The sequence below is a fragment of the Saimiri boliviensis genome, chromosome 2 (assembly GCF_048565385.1).
Source record: "Saimiri boliviensis isolate mSaiBol1 chromosome 2, mSaiBol1.pri, whole genome shotgun sequence".
Lineage (NCBI taxonomy): Eukaryota > Metazoa > Chordata > Mammalia > Primates > Cebidae > Saimiri > Saimiri boliviensis.
This window is the reverse complement of record NC_133450.1, coordinates 5,464,830-5,484,761: the sequence shown is the minus strand read 5'-3', so window position 1 is coordinate 5,484,761 and position 19,932 is coordinate 5,464,830. Positions and strand designations below refer to the sequence as shown.

General features: G+C 39.0%; 1 protein-coding gene across 11 annotated transcripts in view; it reads left to right on the top strand.

Annotated features, from left to right (window-relative positions):
* Window positions 1-19,932, top strand: part of NEO1 (neogenin 1) — a 247,353-nt gene that overhangs the window by 186,902 nt on the left and 40,519 nt on the right. For all 11 annotated transcript variants that reach the window (XM_074392691.1, XM_039468854.2, XM_039468855.2 and 8 more), the window contains 6 exons: window positions 3,841-3,989; window positions 4,367-4,505; window positions 7,899-7,948; window positions 9,176-9,323; window positions 13,429-13,539; window positions 15,094-15,288. In XM_074392691.1, the coding sequence (XP_074248792.1) occupies window positions 3,841-3,989; window positions 4,367-4,505; window positions 7,899-7,948; window positions 9,176-9,323; window positions 13,429-13,539; window positions 15,094-15,288 (792 nt within the window). The remainder of the gene's footprint in view (window positions 1-3,840; window positions 3,990-4,366; window positions 4,506-7,898; window positions 7,949-9,175; window positions 9,324-13,428; window positions 13,540-15,093; window positions 15,289-19,932) is intronic.

Genomic DNA, 19,932 nt, shown 5'->3' with positions numbered 1-19,932 from the left:
TACTCATCACATTCTTCCTTCAGTTATGACTATGAATTTATCTTGCTTATTTTATAGTAAAGACAGAGCGTTTGTCATCCTTATATTTCCCACAGTGTCTAATGTAATGCCTTGCACGTGAAGTAGGTATTTAATAATTGTTCTTAACTGGATTATCTTATCTTATACATACCGTGCTCTTTAGAATCTCCTTGAGGCTTTATTTTGGACCTGTAGTCTTTTGTGCTAAATAGAGTTACTTGCAATTACATTTCTAAGATTTTCTGTGACTTGAGTGTCAGTCGGGTGTATATTATCAATGTATTGTGTATCTTAAGTTTGGGTTGTAAACGATAGGCCTGAAATTACAAGCAGCGAAATCTTAATGAATACTTTTCCCACTTGAGGCTTTTGTCTAGACTTCTGCCATCTTTTAACACAGGTCACTGTCCTCAGTGTATTCTTCAGTCTACTTTTACTATTAATAGCACTAGTTTTTCTGCAACTTCCAGTAATATTTTGTGATTCCATGTATAGAAAAGAAAAAAAAAGCTTCCAGTAATAAAAAATTTTACTTTGAGTAGAGAGTATATAGGATATATTTGTAGAGGCTACTGATCAGACAACTAAACAGATTAAATGACTTAATCCGTGAAACTATTTTAAGAACTTTACCTGACAGGTGGAATAAGTCAAGAAACTATAGAACTTCACTTTCTAACGCTATGGCAAATCATTCACCTATCAAATACGTATTGAGTACCTCCTATATCAGGTAATGGACAAGATACTGGAGATACAGGGGTGAACAAGCTAGGTCTTCTTCCCTTAAAGAAGGAACAGACAAAATAGGAGACCTTTGATCATTTCAGTGACAGAGATAGATTGAAGATAAGAATCAAACCCAGGCAAGAACTAGAGGGCCGTCAGAGAGTCAGAGGGTTGATTTAAGGGAAGAGCGTGTTCTCATTACAGGCAGGATGTTGAATTTTACAGTTATCTGTGTTCAGACAAGAGCAGGAATACTCTATTAAGTTTCAAGCTCAGTTATCCTTCAGCAGCTTTCATGTAGAGGCATCATTCATGAGAGATCCTGGGATACAGAATAGGAAAAACTTATACGGTAAAAGATAGAAAAGGCAAGTCAGGATCCTAGGGAAAGATGAGACCTGAGGCTGGCCTTGAGGCATTTGACTTAGAGCAAGCGTTTTTGGGGAAGGAATTTGTGTAACCCAAATCCCAGAAATAGAATCTAACAGTGCACATCCAAGGTAAGTCATGACGAAAATGAAGGAAATGCACAGGTTCCATCCTGAGGCTGTTAACCTTCTGAAACTTCATGAAAATAAGTATTTGGGTCTGTAAATATTCACATTTCCCTTGGGAAGAATCTGTAGTTTTCATTATCATTTCAGAGCTTATAAGTCAAATTGTTGAGAACCACTGAACTAGGAGGGTGATTGTCAGATTTAGAGATGAAGGAAAAGGGGTGAAAAAGAGTGGATTTATTGAGTGCCCACCACGTGTCAGCCCCTGTGTTAGGCAGTCAGGATGGAAAGACCGAAGTCAGGATGGAAAGACTTGACTTCGGTCCACAAGGAGCTTAAGGTCTGGTATCAGGCATCCCCAGACTTTTTACACAGGGGGCCAGTTCACTGTCCCTCAGACCGTTGGAGAGCTGCCACATACTGTGTTCCTGTCACTGACCACCAATGAAAGAGGTGCCCCTTCCTGAAGTGCGGCCGGGGGCCGGATAAATGGCCTCGGGGGGCCGCATGCGGCCCGCGGGCCGTAGTTTGGGGACGCCTGTCTGGTACCATAGACAACAGTGTGGTGTGTTACCACCTTAAGGAGCGTAGGCAACACAGTCATTTATTCAAGGAGTTTGGCTAAAAGAAAATCGTTAAAAGAATATAGGTAGAAGGGGCCACAGGTTCTGGTGAGGGTATTTTAGGGATGGAGAGAGACTATAACGTATTTTAGCAAAAGGGAAACAGGGAAGAGAGATTTGCATTTCATCTGGAGGGGTTCAGCTGGTGTGGGGGAGGCATAAACGTTGGAACCAGCCCTTGGAAAATATTTTACATATTTAGTTTCACAAACCAACTTAACATTTTTCCATTTATTATGCCACTGTACAACTGAAATGAAAGAATTCATTAGCACCTTTTTTAGGATCATATTTGCCTTCACTTGGCCAATGAATATATTGAAAGTGATTTCAAGAGAATTTAGGGACTGTTTTGTTTTTCTTCCACTTTAATAAGTTAGAGGAAAGTGTTCCATGGCAGCAGAAGTGTGACAAATCCCACCTGTCAGGCTGCACAAAATATACCCTTAACTTAAGTGAATAACGTGATTCATAACTAAAGCAAACAACTGTTAGAGTAACCATATTCAGATTTCTCTATTTCAGTAGCAAAATTAATCTTAAGCTATGGTGCTGTTATTCAGGAATGCCAGTTTGTTTTACATTTTGTTAGTTTTTTTCTCCCTTCCCAGTTTTTAAATCTAATGAATGTCTATTATAGAAACACTGGTGCCAGAGAAATCGTTTTCAAATATAGAATGTCTACCAAAGTGTAGGCATAGACAACTACACAGGATTTGTGTATAAATTGGAACTGGAACCTGTCAGTCAGACAAAAAGAATATAGTAAAAGGGTAGATATGTGAGCCATTGTGGGAGTTAGAGCCAGTTAGACACGTAAGCAATCAGACAGTGATCCAGTCTTCCAGTCACATATATCCTATCATGGTTATTGTATTAGTCTCCTTACGGGTCTTCTTGAGCCCACTTTTTAGAATCAGCAAGTACTCAACTCCTGGCTCCACCACTAGCTGACTTTCTCATCACTTGGGAAAGATTGTTAACTTCATAACCTCACCTATAAATGGAGATGATAATATCCATCTCATTTGGTTTAGTGCAAAGATTATATGAGAAAATACATGTCAAGCGTTTAGTGCTTGACTGACTGTAACCATTCAATAAATGGTAGCTGTTTTTACAATTATTCTTTTATCTAGTATTGTTCCTTTACTGTTTTTCTTCCAAACATCGGTTCACATGTCCTTTCTCAACACAGATCAGAATATGTCATGCTCCTGCTCATAATTTTTCAGTAGTTACCTAACACCTACTAGAGAAAATATGAACTTCAATAGCAGGACATTAGAGGGTTCTTCACTATGTGACCTGTCATTGCTTTCACCATTATCTCTCTCATATTTACTCTGTTTCAACCAAGCTGAACCAGTTAACACTGTCTTTTTATGTATTCTCCCTGTTGACCCCATTGACTGGAATGATATTCCCCTTAGTGTTCATTTTGCTTGACTCCAAGAATTCTTCACCAATCCTTCTTTTCCCTCCCAAACCCCTCCCAAAGCAGAATTGTGTGCTCTCGCCTTTCTGTTTTTATTATAACCATTACTAAATCTGTTAGCACTTTGACATTTTTTGTAACTGTTTATATGTCTGACATTCCTGCTAGACTGAGAGTTCTTTGTAGGCAGGATTCTCTTCATCCCTGTATCCCTCATGCCTGCCTACCACAATGCCCAGCAAAAGAAGGATCTCTTTCTGTGACGGTTGCCTTTTATGTCTTGCATAGTCCCACTGCAGAACTGGGATTTTATAAACCACAGAAGTTTTCCAGTGTAATTTCTGGTTTTGATTTGAATCATTAAAAGGAAAATGTGTTTATGTATTATTCTAAATCCACTTCAATTAAATCCATTGTTTTCTCGGTTTCTATTGTTTTTAAAACATGATCAATATGACAGTATTGCCAAGAATCGTCACTGAGGAGTATAGTGTTTCATTCACACCTTGCTCTCTGGAACTTTTCTTTCTAGTTCAGCTCCCTGGCCCAGCACCCAATATTCGTGCGTATGCAGTTTCACCTACCTCCATCACTGTAATGTGGGAAACACCATTATCTGGCAATGGGGAAATTCAGAATTATAAATTGTACTACATGGAAAAGGGGACTGATAAAGAACAGGTATGACGTGAAGCAACTTTTCAAACCATTGATTGGAAGAGTAGAGTTGAAATATGTGTTTCCAAAACTCAATAGTTGTTTGACTGGAAATGTGAGGGGGGGAAAGGTACATAGGAAATGAAAAGTTGACAGATTCTATTTCTTTGTACCAAGATTTATTATGTAGTTTTTACCAGCAAGGGTCACTGAACATCAAGCAGCATTTCTAAGTAAAGTGTCAATTTATGATTCATCTGCTTTGACTATTAAAGAACGTTATGTAAAAGGGATAATATCTGTTTCATGTAGAATGTAGAATTTGTATAGCTAAGTCTTTATTTTTCCACATTTCTTTTGGCTTGAGTTGTGTATGTGTAAAATGTTTTATTTTATTCAAGGATGTTGATGTTTCAAGTCACTCCTACACCCTTAACGGGTTGAAAAAATATACAGAGTATAGTTTCCGAGTTGTGGCCTACAATAAACATGGTCCAGGAGTCTCCACACAAGATGTTGCTGTTCGAACATTGTCAGATGGTGAGTCCTTCTTCCTCTGTAACAATATACCACACTTGGTGCCCCTGGTGGTTTAGGTGTAGTATCATGGGCTTTGATGTCAAGAAGATTCAGTTCCAATCCGAATGCTGCCTCTTTCTGGTAGTATGACTTTAGTCCAGTCTGAACATCTTTCTTTATGTGTAAAATGTAGATAATACCAACTTCATTGAGTTGCTGTAAAGATTCAGTGAGAAAGCATAGAACATAAAGTGCCTCTTACTGAATAGGCCCTCAATGTTTGTATTTTTATCAGAAGCTTTTGTGTAAGTAAATAATATTGCTTGTTTATAACACAGACCATTCCAGGGCTTTTGGAAGACTAGCGTTATTCTACTTAGCAATCACATTTGCATGCCAAATTAGTCTTTTCAGTTCTTCCGTATTTGTGACTGTTTTCTTTCTCACCTGTGACTGAATTTCTAAATTAAATTATACACACACACACGCACACACACACCCATGACCTAGAGCAGTGTTTTTCAAACTATAGCTTGCCAAAGAGATTAAGTAGGTCAAAACCAGCATTTGAAAATATATATTTTTAGAATAGAACAGAAAAGATTAGAGTTCATTGCACTTAGTAAGGGTATATGTTGTTTAATGAAACTCAGCTAAATCTAATGTTTTAGAAAAATGTCTTTTAAAAAAAGTCTTTATATGTATACAGCTCTTATATAAACACACATGCTTTAGAAGCTATAGTTTCACTCTCTTAAGCAAATAATCAAACTTAACCAATAAAATAACAGACTGACATCACGTGCCTCCTTATGTGATATGTGGAGGAAAACACAGTATGACTTCTGTTATATCCCTGCCAAAAATATTTAACTTGAATCTGATCATGATGAAACAATCGGACACCATCCAAATTACGGGAAGTTTAGCAAAAAAAAAATTTTTTCAAATTTTAACCTACTTGGATTCTTAAAATATATTAGTTTTATGAAAGAAAAAAAGCTTGAGGAATCATTCTAGAATCTAGATTAGAGTTTAAGACACATGAAATAAAATATGTATGATCTTTGAATCCTGCATCTGGAGGTAAAAAAAAAACAGCCATAAAGGATACTATTGGTATAATTACTTAAGGTTAGATATATATGGTTTTAGGTAGTAGTAAATATTAAATAGGTTATTAGCTATATTAGATAATATTTTGAGGTTAAAATTAAAATGTCTGAATGTTTTTGTTGTATTGCTGCATTTTGTTGGAGAATGTCCTTGTTCATAGGAGATACATGTTGATATACACTGAAGAATTTTGGAGTGAAGTATCATGATGGCTGCAGTCATTGCTCAGATGATTCAGAAACAATATGTAGATAGATAAATATATGTACACATATATAATAAGATAAATAAAGCAGATGTTACAGAATATCAGTAATTGTGAATCTGAAAAGAATAGCCATTCATTGTACTATTCTTACCGCTGTTTTCCATGGGCTGGATGGGAGGCCTGATGCAGTGACTCACACCTGAATCCCAGCACTTTGGGAGGCCAAGTCGGGCAGCTCACTTGTGCCCAGAAGTTCAAGACCAGCCTGGACAACATGACAAAACCCAGAAGGCTGAGGCAGGCGGATCACCTAGGCCCCAGGGAGGTCAAGGCTGCAGTGAGCTGTGATTGCACCACTGCACTCCAGTCTGGGCGACAGAGTGAGGCACTGTCTCAAAAAAAGGAAAAAGTTTGAAAAAAGAAACAATAAGCAGTTATACCTTGGCTAGTGAACTACATAAGCCAGTTAGTCAAGATATTGGGGAAGAGTGAAGGGAAAAGATGTTTACTATAGCCTCTTAAATCTACACCTGAGCCAGATTTTAACTGCATTAAGTGTGTTGGCGTGTTAACTACAGTACCTGTGGGAACTGAACCCATCTCAGCATGGTGGTTAGGGAATAACTTTGGAATAACGCAAATCTTGGTTCCTAGGACAGGTGAAATAAGTAACTTGGACAAGTTAACTTCTCCGAACCTCTTCTGTAGTTTTCTGATCTACAAAATGGGAATAATAATAGAAACTCTGTCCTGAGATTATTGTAAGGGTTAAGGGTCTGCCATGTAATGAGCATGCAGCAAATCTCAGCTATGGTGTGCTATGATGATGATAATGAAGACAACGATGACAGCTATGTTGGATGCCTCTGCAACTCAGTCACCTCTTAGCGTGGAGACTGCTGGAATCATTCATGTACTTTTTTCAAAACACATATGCCTAGGTCCTACTCCAGATCCTCATTACCTGAATCTCTGGGTTGAGGCTTGAGGCACTTTGCTAGGCACAAGTCACAGAAATAAGCAAGACACATTCTCTTGTCTTCCAGAAGCTGTAGCACAGTGGGCACTTAGTTGGATACCTGGTCACCAAATGTTAGAGACAGAAGGAGAGAAGTTTCCATGGGTGGATTAGGAGAGAAGGGCTAAAGTCAGCATTTTGTGAGTGGAGAGAAAACAAATCAGGTTTACTTTGCTTGCTCTCACCGGTATAAAAAGAGATATTAGAGAATGTGTGGGTGGGCCACACGCTTTGAGATAATCCTGCATTATGTTCTAAAGTGAGTAACTAAAGTTATGTGGCTGTTTAACCAACAATCCCAAACTTCTCACATCTAAATGAATATTTTCTGATATCTGGTTGCCTTAGGAAGCCAGATGGCTCACTTTACCAGCTGTCATTGCTTAAATATCTTTGCTCTACTTGGGAACTGCCTTCAAAACCAGCTTAGGAACGCCACGGGAAAGCCAGGCTTACTGATTTATGTACATCTCATTTTGATCCATAATGTCACTTGCCATGTTTCTTAGACCTGGTTCCAGAAAAATGTATGGTTATCTGCCAAGATAAGGCTAGACCTGGGCCAGGTGTAGTGGTTCATACCTGTAATCCCAGCACTTTGGGAGCCCAAGGTGGGTGGATCACCTGAGGTCGGGAGTTCAAGACCAGCCTGGTCAACATGTGAAACCCCATCTCTACTAAAAATACAAAAAGTAGCTGGGTGTGGTGGCACGCACGTATGATCCCAGCTACTCAGGAGGCTGAGGCAGGAGAATCTCTTGAACCTGGGAGGCAGAGGTTGCAGAGAGCTGAGATCGTACCATTGCGCTCCAGCCTGGGCAACAAGAGCAAAACTTAGTCTCAAAAAAAAAAAAAAAAAGATAGACTATCACCAATAATAAAAGAATACATTTAAGGTTCAAAGTATATATGGGGTCTAGGAAAGTTCAGAGTCTAGAAGAGTTCAGAACCACTATACATCCTTGAAATAAATATCTGACTTCCCAAAGGTACAGCCAAGATGACCACATGATGGGTGATGTGTGGGTGATGCAAAAAAAAAAAAAAATTTTTTTTTTTTTTGCTTCTCTAGTTCCCAGTGCTGCTCCTCAGAATCTGTCCTTGGAAGTGAGAAATTCAAAGGTAAAACTTTATGATGCTGCTGTTCATTTTTACGGGTATACTATTGTGCCTCAGAAGAACTTATAAAAAGTGAAATTCTGTGGGAAAGCATCAAAATACATGAAAGACAGTGTTGTGATATTCTGCGTTTAAAAATACTAAACCTATAAATTAGAACCTAACTGAAAAACATCATAATTAAGCAAAGAAATAAAAACACATAGATATTACACTTGCATTAAAGCTGGGCTTAAAAACCAACTCATTTATTCTCCTTGATTTTGCTTCCTTTCTCTGACGCCAGAACTGCTTAGCGTTTCTGCAAATAAATTGCCCTTTTTCTGTAAAACATTACATTCTGGATGTTAACTGTTCAGAACCCTAGTGATATGGCAGAAAGAAAGAAGTTGTTTATAACGTGGTTCCTTAGTGCTGTGAGATGAGCCCATGTTAATCAAGGGCAGACTTCTGTCACATTAGTTGTATCTGCTCAAACTGTCCCTCCTAGCCAACTTTGCTGTGTACTTAGGGCCATGTGTGGCTCTCGGAGGCCCAGAGCCCTTCTGGACTGCACAGACAACTGAGATACTCAGTCCTTTCAAGAAGTACTATAGAGAGCCAAGCACGGTGGCTCATGCCTGTAGTCCCAGCTGCTCAGGAGTCTGAGGTGAGAGGATCACTTGAGCCAGGAGTTCAAGGCTCTAGTGAGCCATGATTATGCTACTACACTATAGCCTGGGTGACAGTGTGAGACCCTGACTAAAAAAATAAGAAAGTACTATAGGACTCCTTTTTTAAGAGACAACCAGCTATTAATTAATCATACCCTTTTTAAAGAGTTTTAGATGGAAATTGTTTAATTTCAGCTCTTCTGCCCTGGATACGGGAAAGAATTTTTATACCTAATAATAGTTTCCGTCCCTAATCCATGTGGTTCTGGCCTTCTTATACTTTCCTTCTGAAAACTTTTCCAAGATTTTTACCCAACATCATCTTTCTGGCAAAATAGCCAGGAGATCAGGGGGTCTAGAGTGTACTCCTCGAATGTATCATCTTCTCATTTGATCACTGAGAGTTTTAGAATTTAAAGGTGTTTTTGAGTGATTATTAAATAACTTTGTAAAACTCTGAGTACCTTGCTACCTCTATGTTTCTTCTCTTTACACTGTAAAATCGGGATAAAAATATGTAAAACAGACCAAGCTTTTGATATATTCAGCCTTTTTTCTATAATCCTGTCTTTCACAGAGTATGATGATTCACTGGCAGCCACCTGCTCCAGCCACACAAAATGGGCAGATCACTGGCTACAAGATTCGCTATCGAAAGGCCTCCCGAAAGAGTGATGTCACTGAGACCTTGGTAAGCGGGACACAGCTCTCTCAGCTGATTGAAGGTAAGCTATCTTGCACATAGGCAAAAGGTGGGAGATGGTGTCTTTTTCAGATACTGAATTACGCTAGTCTGATGACTGCTCTGAGCTGCCGACTTATACAAACAAATTTTAAATGGTTCAGAAAACGTGTAATGGTTCAGTCTACTTCCAGCTTGATACATATTAACGGAAAACACTCTTAAAGATTCTGCTGTCTCTGAGTGGTGAGATTGAGTTTGATTTTTTCTTTCTTGTGTTTTCTGCATTCTCCACATTCTTTTCTGAGTATATTTATTGCTTTTTTCGTAATTTGAAAAATGATTAAACAAAGCTATGTAAGCATAGATATTACTCCACTCAGTTTAGTTGGTAACAGAGGTCTACAAAATGGTTTTTGTAACACCGACCACCACTTGTGTGTACGTGACCTGAAACAGTATTTGTGAATAGCTGCATCATTGCAATAATCATACATGTGACTATGGACACAATAAAGTTTTAGAAAATGCTATCAGGGATAGCTTCTTCTGTATAGTTTCCCTTCCTATGCAACAGAGTGAGTGGCTTACATGGTAAAACTGGACCCAAATGTGTATGATATAAGGGTTCACCCTGAAGATCACAGAGAATCCCCCCCACCCCGCCCATCTTCCTCAAGCAGGGGAAGTAGAGTTGGCTAAGCAAGGACAAGGTTCCTTTGCAGGAGGAACACGGGAGGCAGATTAAGTGCTTTCACCCTGTGAATGTTGGGATCATGCCTACGAAGAATTGAGACAGATTCCCCAAGCTGTCCTTGTTCCATAGGGTTTTCATAGACGCCTAATATGGCAGCAGAATTGACTATAGTCTGAGCATATGCCATCCTGCCCACTCCTTTATTAGTTTAACAGTGCCAGGACTCTGTCATGCTCAGTTACACATGCCTCAGCTTTGGCACCATCATCCTACCTCTGTCCAAGGAGTAAACTCACATGGGCTGGGCCTGTTGGAGGTATTGCCTCAGATGTATTGGTTTTGTTTTGTCTTTCAGTAGAGCTCATCTGTTTCACAAGCAAACAGATGAATTTGAGTCTAGTACATTTACAACCAAAAGGTGTGAGTTAGCTGTAGCTGTAACAGTGCAGTCATAAGGCATGTTTAATCTTGGGGCAAAAGCTCTGACTTGGGTAAATTTTTTGCTAGGAAACTCCAGAGCAGTGCTGGTAGATAAGAATTATAAGAGTGGGAGGTATTGTCATTATTATGTAAGCCCAAGAATTAATTTCATAACCCTTTGAAAACTGTAACTTTCTTTATATTTCATCACTCCTGGGTAGACATTGAAAGGATTGCAGAAGCTTGGCATCACCCACTTTCCTGTGACCCCAGGGACCAGGTTCTTGAGAGAACCAAGATCTAGGGTCAAAAAGTGTCATGTTTCCTGGCCAGGCATGGTGGTGATGCCTGTAATCCCGGCACTTTAGGAGGCTGAGGCGGGCAGATCACCTGAGGTCAGGAGTTCAAGACCAGCCTGGCCAACATGGTGAAACCCCGTCTCTACTAAAAATACAAAAATTAGGTGGGTGTGGTGGCACATGCCTATGATCCCAGCAACTCAGGAGGCTGAGGCATGAGAATCGCTTGAACCCAGGAGGTGCAGCCTGCAGTGAACTGAGTTCACGCCACTGCACTCCAGCCTGGGCAACAGAGTAAGACTCCCTCTCAAAAAAGAAAAAAAGTATAATGTTCTCCCTAAAAACTGAGAGAGCCATTGACAGTGAAAAACTGTGCTCCAGTAATCAGCAGCTCCTCACTCCTCACCTCAAAATCGGAGAACATGAATGTTTGGCTCCAGGGGCATATCCTTCAGTCTCTTCCAGTTTCTTCACAAGAACCCCGCATCTCTTAGCTGCAGTCCATAATCATGACTGCAGTAGATGGTGCTGAGAAATATCAATAAGGGATCATTGGCCACAGATGTTCTCAAAGTCAGTTTCAGCTGGGTGTGGTGGCTCACGCCTGTAATCCTAGCACTGTGAGAGGCTGAGGCAGGTGGATTGCTTGAGCTCAAGAGTTCTAGACCAGCCTGGGAAACAGGGTGAAACCTTATCTCTACAAAAAGTACAAAAATTTTAACGGATGAGCAGAGACTGAAAAGAAAAAAAAAGTATAAAAATTAACCAGGTTTGGTGGTGCTAACCTGTGGTTCCAACCACTTGGGAGGCTGAAGTGGGAGGATCATTTGAATCCAGGGAGTGAAGGTTGCACTGAGCCATGATCGTGCCACGCTACACTGTAGCCTGGGCAACAGAGTGAGACTCTTGTCTCCAAGAAAAAAAAAAAAAAGGTCACTTTCTGATTTTACTGTTTTACTCTACATTCAGATAAATAACATTTGCCATTCATAAGGCTTTTCATTTTGAATATTTAATTGCATTTATTATATACTAGGCACCATTCTTGTTGCTGTTATAAAAAGTCTAGTCTTTGCCCATGAGATTATTCATTTTCTCAATGAAGCATTTGATGTGTAAGCAAAATAGAATTTTTGTGGTAAAAATGGCTTTATATTTATCGAGAAAATTCTTAACATTTTAAAATCATATCTGGATTTATTCATTCAGTAGATTTCATTGAACTTTTGTTGGCATGCTCTGGCACTACTACAATGGTGAACAAAAATGGAGATGCTTGAACTCTTAAAGCATTAACTTGAAGCCTGATAAGTATTAGTGAACAAAATGGATTACCGGGATCCTTTACCAACAACACATTATATAATTACATTTTAGGCAGAAGTAATTGTTGTTATAGCACTAAACGGATGTTACCATATCTTTAGGATGTATATCGTATACCTTAGTCATAGTCTATAAACTCTATAGGGTACTTAGCGGGAGAGGAACGCAGCCTCTTTATATAGTACCTCATATTTGCTTGCTCTGTCATACATCCCAGCTGTCCCCAAAGGACAGGGAATAATTGGTTGGATTCCTTCAGGACCTTCATTGAGCAGTGTTTGCTAGTAGTCCAGATTATTATCTGTTAACAAACAAACACACGTGCAGCTCACTCTAGTCTGGTTCAGTGTGTGGGGAGAAAAGGAGGTAAACTGACTTGGGCCCAGGCATTTTGCTCCTCCCTTCCATCTTGCTGCCTGCTTTTTTAGAGCATACAGATTGTCAGGATGGGCCTGCTGAGATGGAACCTACCAGCTCTTGTCCCGTACCATGAGACAGGGTTAGTTAACCAAACCAGGGCTTCTCCCATGTCCTGGACAAATTATGATCTCAGTATCTCTGTCTTTGGAGTTCCTGTATTGTGCTGCTTGGTAAAGATCCCAACGTTTGGATATGGGAAAGCAGGATAATTTTCATAACCTTGCAAGACCTACCACAATATCTGGCATTTAAGTGCTTTAAAAATGTATGTGTGAACATATAAGTGACCATGTTATTAACTGTTGCCCTGTTTTGTAGGATAGATGTTTCTACGTGTTATCTTTGTTGCCTTTGATACATTGGTAAATCATGTACTTTATTAGCTGGTAGTAAATAAAAAGTTGCATAACAGATAGGTTTGGGTCATTTTCCACTTTTACCTACTATATAATATATGAGCAATTGGTTGTTAAAGAATAGATTTTGAGACCATATTTGGTGCTTAAAATTTCTCTGCCATGGTTATGAGGTGGCTCAGAGAACAGAGGTAACTCAATAGGAGTTACATCTTTACATTCCTTCCTAGGTGTTGGTGCCTGACCAGATACCTTTGTTCCTTTGTTATAACTCATTATTCTTGCCCTCTTTTTGGCCTCAGCTTTCTTTGTAACACAATGAAGGGATTGCATTAAATGATCTCTGAGGTGCCTTCAAGCTCTTAAACAAAAGTCTGCAATCTCCTGGGAGCTTCAGTCATTTCTGTTTTCCTCTTAGATGGCGTGGGCTTCAGCCTTTGCTTTATTTAGAGATGGAAGCTACCCTACGTTGTATTTGTGTTTTGCTTGCACTGATTAACTTTAACTGAAACTTTGTCAAGCTTATATACTGAGTTGGTGACTGACATAGTTGCCTTAAGGACGGATTATTAATCTTTCGTTTTTCCAAAGCTTTTGTTCCAGCTTGTCTTTTTTGTCATTTGGTCTCAGGCCTCGATCGGGGGACTGAATATAATTTCCGAGTAGCTGCTCTAACGATCAATGGTACAGGCCCGGCAACTGACTGGCTATCTGCTGAAACTTTTGAAAGTGACCTAGATGGTAAGAATAACAATTGGGGCCGGGCGCAGTGGCTTATGCCTGCAATCCCAGCTGCTTGGGAGGCTGAGGCAGGAGAATCACTTGAACCCGAGAGGCAGAGGTTGCAGTGAGCCAAGGTGGTGCCACTGCACTCCAGCCTGGGCAACAAGAGCAAAACTCTGTCTCAAAGAAAAAAAAAGAATAGCAATTGGCCAGATTGGTACACAAAAAATGCTAGCTATAGTCAAACGAGTCAAACTGGAAAGCGACAGGCTTGGGTGGATATGGCTCAAGTCTGTGAACTTTAGTGTATCATACTGTTGTCATTCCTGTAGTACATCAAGGCTTCTGGAATGGATTTTTTGCAGTGCCTTTTAGAGAACTGTCCTTTCAAGCAGAACTAGAGCAAATAAAAATGTGTAGGTGCTATAAGTTGGATTTTTTTTTCCAATGCCATGAAGTAGATGGCTGATCTGAAATTTAAGGCTGAGCCATATAAATCATACCTTTATTTCAATTGCAGTTTTCCTTTTAGTCCTGGACACCTCGCCCTTTTTCTCACTTGTTTATTCAATGAGTACTTCCAAATGGGTGTGTATAGGTAGCACCTTTATCAGTGACAGGTGCTGGACTTGGGAGGCAAAAGACCTGAGTTCTTGTTCTAAGTCTCAGTTTATAATTTTTTTATTTTTGAAAAGGGGTCTCCCTCTCCCACCCAGTCTGGACTGCAGTCATGGCTCACTGCACCCTTAATCTCCCATGCTCAAGCACGATCCTACCGTCTCAGCCTCGTGAGTAGCTGAAACCACAGGTGTGTACCAACACACTTGGCTGGTTATTTATTTATTTTTTTAAAGAGACATGGTCTCACTATGTTGCTCAAACTGGTCTTGAACTCCTGGGCTCAAGTGACTCTTTCTCCTTGGCCTTACAAAGTGCTGCAGTTACAGGTGTGAGCCACCATGCCTGGCCTCAGTTTACTCCTTTTTAAATTAAGGTAGTAATTTATGCCCTGAAACAGTGTTATGTGAAAGAGCATGCCAGTTTCCTCCTTTTTAAGCTCCTTAAGTCTCTCACCAGCTGAATCAATTGTAGCTCTAAAATTTCTTGTTTTCTGACTTACCGTACTACTTAGGGAGTAAATAATTGGTGCCATTACTATAATGTGAGGCTTAAACACCTATTAACAACAGGCTTCCAACTACTCAGCGTTATGCCGTTCTCATTCCAAGAGAGTTTGGGACCCAGAGAGATGGTAACTATTGAAAGGCAATTTGCTTTTCTCCACTGGGGCAGGAGAGGTTCTTGGATCACTTTGTTTTCCCTTCCAAATTAATATTGCAGTGTCTTATATTTAAAGCTGTTCAGGTCTTGTTTTTTTTTTTTTTCCTTAGAATGCAGTAAAATTATGGACTGTATTTCACTATACGTACATAATTCTCTTTGAACTCCTGGGCATAATGTGAAAAACAGCCCCAAATAGTGTGGCAGGAGGCTAAATGCCATTCCCCAAGGATGGTGAGATAGTCTAAAGGACAGTCGATCTCATCTTGCTTTTCTACTTTTCCTTCCCAGAAACTCGTGTTCCTGAAGTGCCTAGCTCTCTTCACGTACGCCCACTCGTTACTAGCATCGTAGTGAGCTGGACTCCTCCAGAGAATCAGAACATTGTGGTCAGAGGTTATGCCATCGGTTATGGCATCGGCAGCCCTCACGCCCAGACCATCAAAGTGGACTATAAACAGCGCTATTACACCATTGAAAATCTGGGTATGTTTGCTAAGTAGAGAAAGGAATTGCATATGTGATTCCTTTCTTTTTAACCTTTTAGGTTAATACTTTTATTTTTACAAGAAAGTTGTGAAGGTAGTACAAATAATTTCTGTATGTTATTCACCTGAATTCCCCAAATGTTAACATTTAACCACATTTACATCTGTATATTTTAGAATGCTCCTCAATTTAGATTTGGCTAATATTTCCTTATTACATTCAGGTTATGCATTTTTGGAAGGAATAGGGTAGAAGTGTTGGGTTCCTGTCAGTGCGTCATATCAGGAGGCACGTTACAGCCTGTATTGCTAGTGATGTTAACTTTAATCAGTTGGTTAAAATGGTAACGGCCGCATTTGCCTGCTATAAAATTCTTATTTTTTTCCTTGGCAATTAAAAGTACCTTGTGGAGAAGATACTATGAGTCTTTTAAATATCTTGTTTCTCATTACGCTTTCACTCACTAGTTTCAGCATCTATAGTAACAGTTATTAGAATGATGTTTCCCCAGTGGTAATTTTCTAATTCCATATTTCCTCTGTACATGTTAGCATCCTATGATAAGGAAGAACTTTCTTTCACCCTCATGAAGAGAATGGCCAATGAGAGTCTCTTTATAACTGGTTCCTATATACATTTGGCATCTTCCATCTTTCTTTGAGCACTGTCTCCCTTTTTGACAATATAGTAAGATATTCCTGGCTCATCTGATATTTCCTTAGCCTTGGCCCTGGAACCAGCCATTTCTCTAAGGAACCCTGATTTCTTTTATGAAAAGTGATTTTGGAAACCAGTATCTGGGCACTATATGCGTTCATTGTAACTGGGCTAGAAAATCCTAAGGAATCTACCAAAAGGCCACTAAAACTTTTAAGTGAATTTAGCAAGGTCACAAAATACAAAGTCAATATACAAAAATAGTTGAATCTCCATAAACTAAAAATAAGCAGTTGGAAATTGGAATTAAAATAATGATATCACTTAGAGTGAAAAAATATGAAGTACTTAGGAACAGACTTATAAATCAGGTGCAATATCTATGCACTGAAAATAGAAAATTGTTGCTGAAAGAAATGAAAGAATACTTAAATGAAGATACCATGTTCACTGGTTTGAAGCCATGATGTTATTAAGGTGACACTTCTCCCCAGTGCAGTCCCAATAGGCTTTTTTTGTAGAAATTGGTAAGTTTATTCTAGTAATTTTTATGAAAAATCAAAGGAACTAGAATAGCCATTTTTTTTAAAGAAGAAAATTGGAAGACCCATGATACCTGATTTCATGTCTTTTTATAATTGAGAGTAGTGGTGGTATTGTAAAGGTAGATGTTACAGATCAGTGCAACAGAATAGAGTCCAGAAATAGATCCATGTGTATTTAGTCAGTTGGTTTTTGAAAAAAGTACTTAGATAATTTAGTGGGGATAAGATAGTCTTTGTAACCACAGGTGAGGGTATACCTGGATATCTGTATGAGAAATAAAAGGAACTTTAACCCTTGTCTTACACTGAATGCAAAAACAGACCTAAATGCAAGATCCAAATGACTTTGGGATAACAATGATACAAGAAAACATAGGAAAAAATCTTTATGACTTTGGGTCAGGCAAGGACCTCTTAGGTTGTAAAACAAAAATTGGTGATTGGATTTCATCAAAACTTTAAAACTTCTACTTTTAGAAAAATACCAATATAATGAAAAGGCAAGCCACAGATGGAGAAAATGTCCACCATTTAAATATCAAACAAAGAATTTGAGTCCAAAATATATAAAACTCTTACAAGTCAATAATAAGAAGGCAATCCGATAAAAAATGGCCAGGAGATTTGAACAGACACTATACCAAAGAAAATATAGGAATGGACAATAAGCATATGAAAAGATGATCAGCAACATCAATCATAAGAGAATGCAAATTAAACCCACGGTGAAATTCCATTACACACCCACTAGAATTGCTAAACTTCAGTAGACTCGCAATAACAAATATCAGCAAGGATACAGACAGGACTGCTCATACAAGCTGGTGGGAACGTTTGACAGTACAACCCCTTTGGAAAACAGTTTGGAGGTTTCTTATAAAGTTAACCATCTAACCCAGTAATCCCACTCATAGATAATTATTTAAAAGAAATAAAAATACATATCGATGTAAAAACTTATATACAGGGTTGATAGTAACTTTGTGAACAAGGGGAAATAACAAACTTTTCATCAACAGGTAAATGGTAAATTGTGATCTATCCATATAATGGAGTACTACTCAGCAATTACAATAGGCTATCAAGACACAACATAAATTAATCTCACAAACATGCTGAGCAGAATAAGTCAATCACAATCTACATAATGTGCTGTTACATTTTGCGAATTACAAAATAGGCAGAATTTATCTATAGTGGCAAAGCAAGACCAGTGGTCACCTGGAACCAGGGGTGATAGGAATCAATTAAAAAGGCGCCAGGGAGCTACTTGGAGTATTGGAAATGTTCTATATCTTGATTTTGGTAGTGATTATATAAGGTATATATATTTGTCAAAACTCAAAATGTGCATTTCAGTGGATACATTTTATTGTATGCTAATTATACCTCACAGTTTACTTTTTTGAGATGAAATCTCACTCTGTCTCCCAAGCTGGAGGGCAGTGGTGCGATCTTGACTCACAGCAACCTCCACCTCCTGGGTTCAAATGATTCTTCTGCCTCAGCCTCCTAAGTAGCTGGGATTACAGGCATGCGCTGCCACACCCAACTAATGTCTGTATTTTGGTAGAAACAGGATTTCACCATTTTGGCCAGGTTGGTCTCAAACTTCTGACCTCAGATGATCCTTCCACCTCAGCCTTCCAAAGTGCTAGGATTACAGGTGTGAGCCACTGTGCCCAGCCTCATAATTGATTGTAAAAGCAAAAGAATTTGAGAAATATTTAAAATTTGAGAAGTGTTTAAAATAAAAGTTCATTATTTTTTGATAAATAATGAATTAATTTTGTTAGGTATAATTACTTTTCCAAATTGGATTATCATTATAGATCTTTTGTGAAACACTTGTTTTTAAAATCAGAATCTGCCCTAACCAAATTTTCATTCAAATCATTTCTTTGTAAACATCTTTTCTAAGAACAACTCCAAGTGCCTAACAGATGAGTTATATTCATCCTTCCTGGTAGAAAGTAAGTTGTGATTTAAATATTTTAAGAAAAGTCACCTTTGTCTTTTTTCTTCCAAAGAAAAAACAGTACAGTTAACCTAGGAAATGTATGCCCACATGAACATCTTTGAAGACAATCATTAGAGAGCAAAAGGAAAGCTTTGCTGGTAGAATAAAAATGTCTGGCCAGGCACAGTGGCTCACACCTATAATCCCTGCACTTTGAGAGGCTGAGGCAGGAAGATTGCTTGAGCCCAGAAGTTCAAGACCAACTTGGGCAACATAGTGAGACCTCATCTCTACAAAACTTAAAAATTATCCAGGCATGGTGGTGTGTGCCTGTAGTCCCATCTACTTGGGAGGCTGAAGTGGGAGGATCACTTGATCCCTGGAGGGTCGAGACTGCAGTGAGTCCTAATCATAGCACTGTACTCCAGCCGGGTGACAGAGCGAGGCCTTGTCTTAAAAAAAAAAAAAAAAAAAAAAAAAAAAAAAAAAAAAAGTCCCCCATAGTAACCAGCCTCATACTGTTTTCTTTATGAAACTACTGAAATAAAACTCCTTTGCAGTATAGACAAAACATGGTCCTTGACCTGCACGTGCTTTCAGTCTAACAGAACAAAAAACACAAGAAACAATGAAGTAAATTGAAGTGAATTTTGTTCAGAGAAGGGAGGGCTAGCAAGACACAGTCGGGGAAGAAACACCTGAGCTTGAAAGATAGACTCAGAATAGCATTTGAAACAGAGAGATGAGAGGAGTGCTGCATGTAGAAGAGAATATGCAGATAGAATTTATTAGAAAATTGAATACCTATATTGCAGAGTAACAAAAAAGTTAGCTTGGCATAAAGCAAAACAAACTTGAGCTATAATTATTGACCTAGATAGATCTAAGATGCATATGATGTTGAGTAAAAGAAGCAAGTCAGAGGTGGAGAAGTACAATTAGCAATTCATCTATTCCTGAGCCTGGAACTCTCCCCTGAGCTTCAGAGCCATATGAACATCTGCCTACTGGGTATCTGTACCTGGATATATCTCATATTCCATCTGGTCCAAAATTAGTGTCTTCTCCCTCAAACCTGTTGATCAATCAGCAGATATTTAATGAACACTTACAATATCCCAGACACTGTGCTAGAGATAGAGCAGAGAATGAGACAGATGTGGTCACAATTATTAGAAATAATACAATTCAAAAATAATTGAAATTGTTCACAGCACTAAACAAGAGTAATGGGCCGTGTAACTAGAGAAGTTAGTCCAGTGTGGAATGAGTCCTTTCAGATGAATAGGCTTATCTACTAGGTAAAACAGGAAGAGTGGGATGTATCCCCAGCATAGGGAGCAGCTGCAAGCAGGAAGGCGTCGTGTTGGTGTGAACACAGTGCTCAATGAACTGAGAAGTGGCCAGGAATGATGGAGCACAGAGAACTGGGGAAAGTTAGTGGTGGGAGAAGACAAGTAGAAGATTCAACAAAACTTG